Source organism: Sander vitreus, chromosome 12 (genome assembly GCF_031162955.1).
Source record: "Sander vitreus isolate 19-12246 chromosome 12, sanVit1, whole genome shotgun sequence".
NCBI lineage: Eukaryota > Metazoa > Chordata > Actinopteri > Perciformes > Percidae > Sander > Sander vitreus.
In genome coordinates, this window is record NC_135866.1 from 14,499,000 (window position 1) to 14,512,341 (window position 13,342).

Below are 13,342 nucleotides of genomic sequence, written 5' to 3' on the forward strand. Positions count from 1 at the left end.
CTCACGCCTTGGCAGACCCCAGCCACTTGTGTTTGTTGTGGTGAGACTGGAGCGCTTGCGTGCACTGCTGTGTGTTTTGATATTTCATCAAGGCCTGCTAAACAGTGAGGAGGGCTCTCTGCCGCCCACCTCTTCTCAGACAAATTGCCTTCTGAGATTGCAGAGGTGGGTCTGAGGCTGATGGATGAGTACACAAAGACCTGACAAGACCATATTTGCAAACATTAAGTCCATATTTCCATAACATGTAGGGGCTGCTTGGCCACGGGCCATTTTAACAGCCTGTTTAGCAAGCAGTCAGTGATGTGCCCGGTCATAACATAAATGTTGATTTAAGGTGGCGTTAGTGTCAACCTGTCTTGATTTGGACAGGTTACTGTTGCTCCATGTTTTCTGCTTCACCCTTTCAACCTCTTAAACCAATAATTGTATCCACTCTGCTCCTTCCATCTGACCATATCTCCTCTCCTGAATCCCCCCCCAGACCTGAACATCCATTTATCAATTCCAGCTCCATCATGTCTGAGCAGTACATCCATGTTGCACTCTGCTCCGTTCTGACTGCCCCAAACTCATGTCTTCATTTCCATATCCTTGAACCTCTCGCTAATCAGCAGATTTCAGCACATCCCTGCCTCTCTTTCCCTCTCCTGCTGCCAACCCGGGCCTTGCTATCTTCCTCTTCATCCTCCGCCTCTCGCTCTCCTTTGTCTTACATAAACGCTCTGTTCCCATCACTCTCTCCCATTCTCCCCTTTTCTCTTCTCTCTTTCTCTCCCCTTCCCCGTTGGCTTTTGCCAGCATTTCTCTGTTAATTTGCCTGAGAATGCATTAGCTGTAATGAAGGCTGAGGGCCGAGGGAATCCTCCAGGGTTCCATTAATCATCCCCCCTCAGACAGGCAACCTTGATTACAAGTGGCAAGAAATTCATTAGAGCTGGGCCTCTGACAACTCTTATCTCCGCCACTAGATCTGACTCATTAGGCAGCCAAATTAAAGCTATGATGGCCCTGATGAAACTCATCGCTTGTTTATCTTGTGCGATTTGATGCATCTGCCCATACATCACTGTAGCCACGACCGTCCGGACCCTCCCAAGAAGTCGGGCCTGCAGTCAGCACTGAGCAGCCTGCACTCACACAAGCTCTCTCTCTCTCTCTCTCTCGCTCTCTCTTGCTGTCTCTCTCTCTCTCTCTCTCTCTCTCTCTCTCTCTCTCAGGTGGGAATGTGGAGATGGTTTAATGTCTTTGCTAAAGAGAACTTCTGATATTTCAATTTGTGATTTAAGTAGCAGATTGGCAAAATGATACAGATATTGTCTTGAGACTGAGGTGTTCACTTAAAGTGTAGCTTTAATGGGTGAGAGATTATTAAAATGTATAAAGGATTAACACATTCACAAGTACGCAGAAACTATTATAGCCAAATAAAGTGACATGACATTAATGTGTAGTGTTTTGAATAAGCAAATCCTATAACATGTCACCCTTTTTTTTTTAGTATACATTGTCTCACTTTGGAATAAATCTTGGATGAAATTGTCCCACTCGCAGGATCTCGATAATGACAACCACCATGACCTTAGCCTCTGAGCTGTGTCATGGCTCCTTGTCGTCACCTCCACCGAGCAGCTCACAGGGACCGAAATAGCCGTTGCACTCTGGCACAATGTCGTGGAATTGACCGTCTATATTAGTCAGCTCTTGGACCGTAATAAAACTTCCACTGCTCCTTCACACGACCATCACTCCTTGAATCCCCATCCTAGTGTCACAGTCTTGATGTATGAGGTGGACAGTGAAATAAAGTTTACTACTCATGGGTGCCCAGGTCATCAAATGTCTGTTTATGAGCTGAGGTCAAACTGAGATATAAAAAATAAAATAAAATAAAAAAAATGTCAGTGTGTGCATCCATGAGAGGCTTGAGGGAAATGAAATGTAAGATAATGATGCTATGTTCAAGAAGATTTTTTATAACATTGTCACCCAAACCCTCCATATTTAGGCTAAATACTGATTAAGAAGATTAATACTTGATAAAATATTTATACTAATAAAATATTTGAAGAATCTCACCCTATCATCATACTTCAACAAGTGCTGCTGCAGTAGCTTAAACATGGCTTGAGGCCTGAGTCTATTTTGGAAACAGGAAAACCAATCACTTTCTCTCATCTGAGGTGAAGTGAAATTATTCCAACATGAGACTTTTCTGGAAACGGTTCAGAGAAACCATGTAAACCCCAGAACCATGCATATGAAAGTCTGCATTAAACATCAAGCCCTATTTCCCCTTTCCTGTAATTGGATAGCAATGTGGCCAGACATTATTTTAGTTGCAGATTATTTTTAATATTGCTGCTCTGTGATCTTACATTGCCATGTAAGTTTCCATATTTGGTCTGAGTGAGCAAGCATTTTGTTTGCTCATGTCACTGTAGCCATCTTTGCAGATGAGGTCTGTTAGTGTAAATAGTTATGCAGCTATCATTTTTATTTATTAGTTATAGACTTTTATATTGATAGGAAAGCATGCATTCATGCAGTCGTTTTTTTTGTTGCCTCTTCTATAATCATTTATCAAATTCCATGAAATATTCTGCCACTGGGGCATTCAAACTTATACTGAATTATCTACAGATGTCGGTGTTTATTAAAGTAGATATCAAATTAAATCTCGAGAAATGATTTCTATAGAGAAAATTACACATTTTTTAAGAAAAAGATTGTATCCATGATGTGATATGCCACAGGAACAACAATCGGTTTTTACAATTGTATTTTAAGCCTGTAAACGCGTCTTATTAAATAAGGTCTTGTTAGGATTTATGTTTTTTTGCAGGGTCCATTTTTATTATTTTACCAACATAAACTGTGCTATCAGATTAATAATGGCTGCTGTCGGTTTGGTTGTCTCTCTGTAGTGACTGATAGAAAAGTTCATTACAGTGTGTTGAATATTCTCTAAAGGAGGATCTATCAACATGGCTTCCTAAAGAGAAATCAATCACTGCTGCTGTTTAAAAAAAAAAAAAAAAGCTCCATCTAGCTTTCAGGTCCTGATGTTTCTGGGAGGAAGAAATAATTTGTAACATCAAGAGATTAAAACTAACACGTGTGTAAACGACGCTACGATGTTGCATCACTGAAAATGAATGTTCCAAATGTTAGGGTCCTTTTTAGTTGCAACGCTGAAACTCTTTAAATGTTAAAGATGAACACAGTTTTCTGTTATAAAATGTGAAATAATGTCTGTAGGATTGTATTAGGCAAATTAAAATATGTTCAATAATATCAAAATAGCTGCCTGGCTGCAGTTTGTACTGAAACATGACTCGCTGTTTAAACAGCAGGATAAGATAATTCCGAGACATTTTTCCAAACCATAAAAACATATTTACTCTACCCTCTAAACAATAATAATTCAATCTGGATCCCAACTTTCGTATAAAGCGATTTATTAGGTCAATATACTTTACAGTTGTCCCAGCGTTTGGTCAATATTTCCTTCACATCTTTTCTTTTTTTTTTCTCTCTCCACAAATAGCTGTCAAAGGTGGTTCCTACAGTTGCCAAAACAAAATGTAAAACGTCTTACTGTACATGCAAATGTGGTCAACAAATTGTACGAAACACAAAACTGTAATTCAGCTTCACCAAATGAAGACATGCACATAACCAACAGATCATTTTTGGCCCTATATAAATACTTAAAAAAATCTTTACAGTCTCATCTCATAATGCCCATTTGTACCAATTTTTACCCATTTATATTTACATATTCACAGAGCAATAAATAAAAATGACAGCATATTGTCAAATAATTGATCTGTCTGCGAGCAAATCTCTGCTCAGTCTCACCTCTCAGACAAAATAATCGTTTCCTCCTTTTTGTGCTTCATGCGTTCAACGAATCAGTGGAACATAGAGTCAATGTAAGTGGGTTTTTTTGTTGTTGTTTTTTAATTATTAATATTTTTGATTTTCATCTGAGTTCACGGCCTGGTCCCTTGTTCTATTTGTTGATGCTGACTCCTCACCGCAAACCTGTTGACGTGCACGGGGATGGGGACCACAATTTTGGGATTTCTCACCGGTTCTCCTGACCGGTTGTTAACGTTGCCGGCTTTGATCCGTTTCCACTTGGCCCTGCGGTTCTGAAACCAAATCTTCACCTGCACCTCGCTCAGTTTAAGTGCGTGCGCAATCTGAGAGCGTTCAGTCAGAGAAAGGTACTTTTTACAGTGAAACTCCTTTTCAAGTTCGAGCAGCTGCTCGCTAGTAAAAGCTGTTCGTCTCCTGCGGCTCTTCCCCGCTGAGCTGCCGGTCGGTAGCGCCTCCTGCGAGCCGGTTTTTAGTTTGCTCTTCTGGGACAGGGAGCCACAGTTGTTCCCATCCGAGAAACTTTCGTTCTCGCTGTCTGCGGAGCTGTCCTCTCGGTCACTGCACACGGTGTCTGCTTTTAGGTCCAGCTTCTCGTCGTCTGAGCTGTACAGTTTGGTCTCACCTAAAACGTGAAGAAGGAAGGAAAAAAAAAAAAAAAAAGAACAAACACATTCACGTTAAGTTACTCTTTCATGAGCCTGCGAGCCAAAAGCGACGATTACGCAATGTCTCACAACGTTAGACATCAACCATTTGGTTTTTAGTACGCTGGTAGAGAAAATATCCACGAACCAAATAGCTGAAAAAATGTTTTTTTTTGTTGTTGTTGTTGTTTTACAAGTAGCAACATCAACTGAACTCATGTTGGTCGTTATACAGCCGTCCTGCGTGTAAACACTGAGTTGTTCTGTAGAGTACGTTTTTACTGCATCTGTTTCCTGCAACTCAGCCCAGTTTAATGTATTCCCCCTACAAAATCATTCTACTGAAGTTTTATTTAACTGTGATTAAGCATGCCCTCCAATTCGCTATTGTAATAATACTACGAACAATTCAGAAAATCATTTCAATAAAAAAATCCTAACTGTCATCAGGTTGCATCCCCATGAATTTGGGCTGTAATAAATATTGCATCATTAATATATCTGATATCCTGCAACGATGACAAAACTGGTGTAAGAAGGGTTTAACTTTTCGTTTAATTTGACTGCATCTCTGAGACCAAACACTTTCACCGTGGGCCAACAATCTCTACTTTAACGCACTTTTTACGCACAGTGGTGGCTTTTTACGCAACAGCCTTGAGGTTTGGATTTGTACAAATACAATCAATAAATAATGAGGCCGAGCTTACCTGATATTGTTTGAAAAGTTTCCGAGAAGTTAAGCAGCTCAGAGCCCTTGTCCCGGCTGTGCAGCTCGTCAGAGTGAGGACTTTCCTGCCTTCTCGCTGCGGGATCTGCGGCGCTTAAACGGGGACCTGGCAGCTCTTGTGGTGGGTAGAAACTGTCCGGAGGATCCGAGAAACTTGGCATCGTCGTGGTGAGCGCCACCATGGATGGCACCCCCTGTCCCAAACTGGCACAGAACGTGTTGGTGAGCCGTCCCGCAAAAGAAGCCAAAGGCGCGAGTGGAGGTATACCAGACGATAAAGGCGAGTGGGATAAAGCTTGTGGAATAACCAAAGGTCTGTACGGCATGAACATAGGATAGCCCGTGTAGAGCAGGTGTCCCGGTCTGGGCTGAGGAGTCCCTATCAGGGAATCGATAGAAAACGCCGTCCCTTGGCCGCCTGGTCTCTGCATTTTGCAGGCAAACACTTTGATTCGGTGGAAACTTGAAAGCAGGTGTCCTCTCCTCGGCGACGCGCAAAACTTTCAGTGCAAAGACAAAGTGAATTGAAAGTAGATCCGCTGCCGTACTGTCATCCCTGGGAGTGGACTGCTTCTCCGGATCTCTGCACACTATGTGTCAGTCAGTCGGGCGCTTTGTTGTGTGCCCCACCGCTACCTTTTCCCTCTTATTTGTCACACACTGAGACATAAACACACGCTCTCTCTATCTATCTACCTCTCCCCTCTCTGCAACTCCTCCCCCCGCCCCTCTCCCTTGCACCGTGTGTGTGTGCGCGCGGAGAGAGAGGGCGCGAGCGCATTGGTTATCATCTTCAAAACAAGAGGAATGAAAAGGGGGTGTTTCCCTGGGGGCTCATCCATCTTCCTCAAATTACGCTTCATTTCCTTATTCAGCCCCTGACTTTTTGGCCGCCTTGAGAGGCGGTAGTTTCCCAGTGGAGACCAAATAGACGGGTCGCACCCCCCCAGCCCTCCTCCTCTTTTGCCAGGTTCACCATTGACTGCAAAACGGTGTGAGAGACTGTTCCAGCCCTTCCCCTTCTATAATCGTTGACCACACCAACCCAATCAGCTATTATTAATTTTGATTGATGATAAGTAATTACTCTGGATCCAAGGGACAGCGTAAAACAACGGTGGCTTTTGTTGAAATATTGGGGCCGATGGGCATCAGAGTCAGGAGGGAGGAGAGGCAGATGTTTCTCCGCTCTCTGTCCTATTCTCCGCGGCTAAAAACAATGCGGTTGGCTTCAGAAAAAAGAAGTGCTGCAACAATTGTTCCCTGGAGAGAGATACTCTGCGCGAAATTAGATTCAGATAAAAGACGTTTATGCGAGGTCAACTGCAGTGTGGACACGGACAGATATAGCCCAGTGGCCAAAGTCAAATCTGACGGATGCCACTTAGTTTGAACTCGGGGGAATTTATATAAAAAGCTTTGAATTATAAACTTTAACGTCTATAACCGACCATCTGTCAACTAAATCATTCCTAAAGTTTTTTATTTATTTATTTATTTATATATGAATTAAACAATCACACATTTTGCTTTGCACATTGGGAGTTGTAATTAATCCCTGATCAAAAATGCATGTGGAGGAAAAAAAAAAATCACTTTTCCTTAAGCACTGGTTTAATCGCAGATCATTTCACCTTTTAAATGGCAATGGGACTGATGATGATTAGCCCTATTGAGGCCTGGGTGCCCGGGCTCTCCAACTGGTCGTCTGATTGCACGAGGACATAAACATACCACCAGCGACTCTGATTAGCAGTGGAGGGCCAGGCCAGGCTAATTCTTATAATTGCAAGTGACTTCAGCAGCACCTCTCTTTGATCTATTGAAACCATTTACTGAGCTCCTCTCCCTTTCTTTTTCAGAGGAACTCTGATGTTATACAGCTCCTCTTTACACTTTTTTATTAACGATGTTTTTGGTCACATTTTTAGTGACCAACTCAAATTTATATTCATGTAGAATATTCATCATTTTTAATCTGTGCTAATCTGCCTTTTTTTATATAAAAATGTGTAAAGTAAGCCTAATACAAATCCCCACCCCCCTATTACCTGTTAAAACAAAATAGTCTATATATTTTAATTTAAAAGTCACCGTTTTGTTTTCTTTCATATAATGTAAATTGATGAAATTAAGTGTGCAGATGTGACCATAATGATCCCGCAAATGACTGATGTGAGCGACTGACAAGGGGCAACTTCCTGGACTCTTTTGTTGTTTGTTTGTTTTCGTTATTAATATCTGAATCATGTGACCAGTTAAAGAAGAATTACTTTATCGGAATCTCTTGGTAAAAGCACAAATTACAATCGGTATTCAACACGTTAATGTAGTTTCAACTTGTTTTTTATTTATTTATTTGGAACTCATACGTACCTTTTTAAACTTTAAGTGTTGTTTGAAAACAAAGGCTTAATCTGATTTTTAAAATGCATTTTCCGTCATCGATTTGGAAAAAACGACACTAAGCAGAGAGAAGAAAGAGAGACAATGTAAGACAAAAGGAACAACGGTAAAAATAAATAAAACAATGACTAGATAACATGGCCATGGTGGAATATTTTATTTGACATCGTTTATTTTTTTATATAAAACGCCTAATTACATATCGGTGGGAATACTTATTGATGCAAATACTTTAAGGCAATCCTTAATGCACAACACATCATCACTATGCACATTAACATCAAACTACCATGATAATTATTATGTATAAAAATACAAGCATCTGAGCCTATTAACTATTACGTGCAGAAGTAGGATACAAAAGTGTGCATACATTTAAAACAAATATAAAAACATACAATAGCATACCTGCTATGTATTTGATCAACTCTAGTCTATAGCTCCCTCTTGTGGTGCACTATCAAACGTGTAACTGGAATAAAAGTGACAGAGCAAGCAGCTGCTTCTTCATCCTGAAATGTGTGGCACAAAATGTATTTAAAAATATTAAGTGTACTGGTGTGTAGTGCTATGGTTGATGTCACTATTTTAATCATGATGTTGACTTATTATATTGTAAACAGCTGCTTCTTCCTCAAACGTAGCAGCATTCAACCGTCACCAGGACTCACACTGGCACAGGCTACACACAAAGTGCTTTCAGTGGACATAGCCTCTGTACTCCAGGAGCAGGTAGTTCTTGATGAAGGTGGGCAGATCGAGTTCTGGAACCACCTTGTGTACCCGGCCCCCCAGGAAGCTCCTGAGTCTGAAGCGTGCCAAGTGCTGCAGGGAGCGAGGAGTCTGTGCCAAAGAGAAGATGGACTCATAGAACTCTTTGTGCTCCTGGTTAGATAAAAACACAGATGAACATGAGATCATTTGATATTATTTGTCTTACTTTACAGTAAATTGTAGTAGTATGTTGAAATGAATAAGCGGTAATAATTAAATACATGTTGTTTTTAAGCCCTCAGTGTGGTCCACTGTGACACTCACTACAGCTATAACATCCTGCACAACCTGCAAAAGACTTTATATATTTTTTTGGCACGTTTTGATTTGTTCATATAATCATCCCAGTGTTTGTGTAAATTAATTCTGTATTTAAAGGCCTAACATATTTTAGAGTTTCTCCTACATGTGTGTGTGTGTGTGTGTGTGTGGGGGGGGGGGGTCACCTCAAGTTTAAGTTTAACTAACTGAATTAGCATTGATTTTGGTGTCCATTTCCTCTGCGCAAAACATGAAACATTTGGGCATGTAAAGACGAGACCGAAGTCACCATTTAAAGATATAACATTAAAAACATAAAATGTACAAAAAACATGTGTCTTAAAACAGCCACACTGGTCAAACTCTACTCATGAATGAATTATTTAACAGGCTTGCCTTCAACGCGTCCGATGACACAGACTCAACCCAGGTGTCTGTGACTTTGAGGTGACTGTAGGCGTTCAGAAGAACTTCGATGGTGCGTGGAGATCCACAGCAGTGCTTCAAAACCTTAAAAGAAACACCACAATGCAGAGCACGGATTCATATAATTATCATTTAAGTTCATGAGCGAGCTTGTGACTCCATAGAACTGAAGAAATAAAGTAATTAAACACTTGTGAAATGAACAGATTGGTCTTCCCTCCAGGGGTTTAACTGGAAATTATGCAATTAGTGCTAATTAATCTCCTATTAACACTTGCCTAATTAGGAACCAAGGCATTTTGTCTAGTGCACGTGGGTTCACTGATGGTTGTAGTCTGTTCCCTGCAGAGAGTGCAACACTTCATGTTGTGTCATGAAATGGGAATGATTTGAATGTGAAGTCTGTAATATTGCAAGGACCAGTTTAGTGTTTCAAGACTCTTTCTCAAGGTGTTACATGTGCAGTATGTGCTAATTGTGCACAATGAGACACCTTGATGAATAATTGGTTCATGCTGTAAAAACAATATAGTACACACCAATCTGGAATGCTTTAGCTGGTATGAAATGCATGAGCACACATTTGATTCTTTTTTTTTAGATAACATGTTTAAATAACTTTTCATTTCCTACCTTGGGCAGAGCTCCAGGCCACACCCGAATAGAACCATGGTTGAGCAGCGCACGGACAATCCTCTCAGGTTGATGGGAAACCTTGTAGCACACCACCTTTAGGATGTTGTGCATGGGGGCTTCGCCACCGTAGCCCATGTCGTTAACGCAGGCACCGTTAGCCAGCAGCAGATCCACTATGTCTGGATTTACATTCTTACAGGCCTTGTGCAAAGCAGTGCGTTTGTCCTGGTCCATAGCGTGGACGTTGGCCCCAGCCGCCAGCAGCTTCTGGCACACCTTGAAGTAACGTTCAAGCTCCTGCACCTCCTGGGGTTCTGAACAAGCAGCGTTCAGGGGTGTGACACCCTCATTGTTCCGTTTGTCCACAGCAGCTCCATAGCGCAGGTAGAGCTCCGTGTGTTCTGGGAGGCCGTTGCTGGCTGCCACATGTAGGGGAGTGTCACCTTCATCTAGAGTGCGACCACTGATTGCTGCACCGTACTGAAGGAGATACTTGGCACATCTGCAGATAGAATTACAGAAGTTGTATCTCCATGTAAACATCAGTGTTTGCCAGCCCTTTTTTGTCTGACTCATTGTGTTATCATATTAAGTACCCCTTTATCACATGCCATGTTCCATGTTCATTTAAATGGATTTTAAACCGGATGCCACTTAACACCATTACTTGTGGATATTATTGCAATAATTTTCTTACAACACATGATTCTGAATTTGTTTTTGTTTTTGCAAGTAGGTTTGATCGTGCTTGTATTATAACCACTTTGAGTGGCAGAAACTCTACGTTTCATCCATTTCTCCAGCACTTTTAGCTATATCCATTTCACCTTCTCTGCTCGCCTGCTAGCTAGTTTTCATGCAGTCTCAACAGGAGCTGGTGGTACAGTGATACGCAAGTCTTACAAAAGTTGAATTCATCTGCAATAAATGCACTTTTGCTTTTTTCAATCCACTCAGGGTTTTTGCTGCTACAGCCTTTCTTGGCTGTTATGACCAGTAGCTTATGGTGGCTAAGGTTAGCAAACTTTGACTAGATATTGCAGTTCACTGACTTTTGATTGATTGGGAATAAATGCACCCTTCCTCTAGTCAAATCATTCAGAGGTTTTGCATCTAGTCTGGTATGACCAGTAGCTTATGACGGCTAATGTTAGAAAATGCTAAGGAACAAATTGTGGCAAAATTGACATTTGACTCTCAGCTTGTGCCTGTTGCACTTTCTACTTTTGTTCTACTGTTGTACTCACCCAACAGATTCGGGGCTTGTACAAAAGTGCAAAGGCATAAGGCCGTCTTCAGTGACAGCATTGGCGTTGGCACCATGGATCAGCAGCAGTTTGGTACACTCTGGCTGGCAGTTTTCACAGGACTCATGCAAAGCAGTGGTGCCTCCGGGTGCCAGGTCCACATTGGCCCCACGCTGCAGCAGGAGTCTCAGGCACTCCGTGAAGCCTCGGCCAGCTGTGATGTGAAGTGGTGTGGTCAGCTCCTGCTCATAACTCAGTGACCACAGTCCTGCCAGTAGAGAGTACAATATAAAGTCATCTTTGAGCTCAACCCTGAGCCTCACTGTAAAGAAGCCGACGTGAGATATCCAAGAGTGGTTTTGTTGTCAATGAGAACATGTATCATAACATTACAAAGTTTTACTGGTTGCATTACTTTTCAGAAACTCATTAAAATACACAATTATTATGAATAACACTAAATTTAAAAGTAAGACTAACTCTTTTGCATAACTGTAGCCAGTTTGAACACCAAAGCTCTGACAAACCTACTGAGGCCTCTGTAGTTAAATCTGAAGTTCTTCCATTCCTCTATATTGCTGGTGTCATAAATGGCATCAATAAGGTACTCATACTCGTCGTCGCCCACAATGCTGAGAATCGTCAGCTCATCACCTACAAGCAGAGAGTTCCAGAACTGCAGGATACAACCCGAGGCCTTAGCTGTGGCGATCACGTTGTTGCGGTACGCCTTTGGTTTGTGCCACTTAAATTTAGGTGCTACATAAGCCATACTGGATCTAACTAGATTGTTTTTTTTTAAATTGAAGTAGGGTGGTTTCTCCCAAAAGATATAAGCACTTATGCAGGTTGTTTGTGTAGACAGGGCTATTTCAGGGTGGTGTTATGTGATACTTAACTTGACCCGGTGAATGTTGCCAGTGCAGCAGCATGGGAGCCAAAGACTGGTGTGTGACATGTCACCTGCCCAATTATTGTTTATGTGGTAGACATATGATTGGTTTCTATAAATATTGCCTTATTTTCTGTTTCTATAAATATTGCATTGCTATGTCTTTAAATACTGGGTCAGGGTGAGATGCACCAGTTACATATTGCTTGTAGTTTCACATTAAAATATTTTTTAAAGCAATGATTAACTTTCTCTTTTCCACAACAACACAGGCAATGTCTCTCACTTTCTCACAATTTTTTCCAGGAATATAATACAATAAAGCTACTTAACTATGTCAAATCATATGAACTCCTGAATTCATTTCTAATGCAGACAGATGTTGTCTCTTACCTTCCCCTGTGGCGACCCAGCGCATGTCCCCTCCCTGTGGCTCAATGATGAGGTTAACTGTGGATCCTCTAGGAAAGAGGTGCTGCATTGCCTCCAGGTCTCCTGTATACAGAGCGTTCTGGACGACCACATCTTGGCAGACAGTTGGTGGCGTGGCAGTGCTGGACCTCAGCGGTGTCCTGTCCCTGATCTCCTTCTTCAGCATATAGCTGTTGAAGTGATGGGAGGTCTGCTGCCTCTTGTACTTGTGTCTTTCAAGCATGTCCTCATCAAGTTCAAGGGAGCGCAAGGCCATGGATGTGAAGACAAAGCTGCCTCGCGACATGCTGAATGGTTTGCCTCTTGCAGAGAAAATTGGTTGAGTGAGAGAGACCGTCTAAAAAGGCCTGTCTCTCTGTCTCTGTTGTTGTATCCTTCTCTCTGGCTAATGTCCACTATGTGCCTGCCGGCTGTTCACAGGGTTGGTTCACAGAGTTGTTTTGATATTCGGTATGAGACCCATGACAAGTAATGCTATTTTTATGTCTCACATGCAGCCACTCGAGCCTCTCCTATTTGCCTCCAGCAAAGTTACAGCCATGAATCGTCTCTGTCAGGCTGCAAGTTTCATGAGTTGAATAAACTCACACTTTGTAACAATACATGCTGTTTTTAGGGGGTGATAGAACATATATTATTTTTAAATTACACAGTATCTTATTCATTATTAGACATGTTACATTTTAGTCTATGTCAGTTGATAGTGTGTGTAGTTAGCCTGATGAGAGGGTCAGACTGACAAATGAAACATGAGGGGGGCATGGTGGTTAATCTGATTTAACCAAGCCATTGCAGGTATGTGGGAGGAGATTCAGATTAAGATTGTTTCCGGAGGGAAACAATCACGGAAGCAGCATGCTGCAGGCTGACGGCTGCAAACCACACGTTTCTACACGGAGAACACTATTAAAGACAAAGACGCTGCCAGACTATTCTTGTTTTCCCACAACACAACTTTTGTAAATACACCTTTTAAAACCTTGGCCAAAACACGGAGAGTGGGCTC

The 13,342-nt window shown here is 41.7% G+C and overlaps 2 protein-coding genes across 2 annotated transcripts; both read right to left on the minus strand.

The window, feature by feature from the left end:
• Window positions 1–3,938: 3,938 nt before the first annotated feature.
• Window positions 3,939–5,693, minus strand: gbx1 (gastrulation brain homeobox 1). Its single transcript, XM_078265055.1, has 2 exons — window positions 5,243–5,693; window positions 3,939–4,510 (listed from the first exon to the last, which is right to left on the minus strand). The coding sequence occupies exons 1-2, from the start codon at window positions 5,691–5,693 to the stop codon at window positions 3,999–4,001; spliced, it is 963 nt and encodes a 320-aa protein (XP_078121181.1). The 3' UTR covers window positions 3,939–3,998.
• A 2,674-nt stretch (window positions 5,694–8,367) lies between these two features.
• Window positions 8,368–12,622, minus strand: asb10 (ankyrin repeat and SOCS box containing 10). The gene is made up of 5 exons (XM_078265095.1): window positions 12,298–12,622; window positions 11,013–11,280; window positions 9,763–10,267; window positions 9,100–9,213; window positions 8,368–8,553 (listed from the first exon to the last, which is right to left on the minus strand). Exons 1-5 carry the CDS (start codon window positions 12,620–12,622, stop codon window positions 8,368–8,370), a joined length of 1,398 nt encoding a protein of 465 aa, XP_078121221.1.
• Window positions 12,623–13,342: the final 720 nt, after the last annotated feature.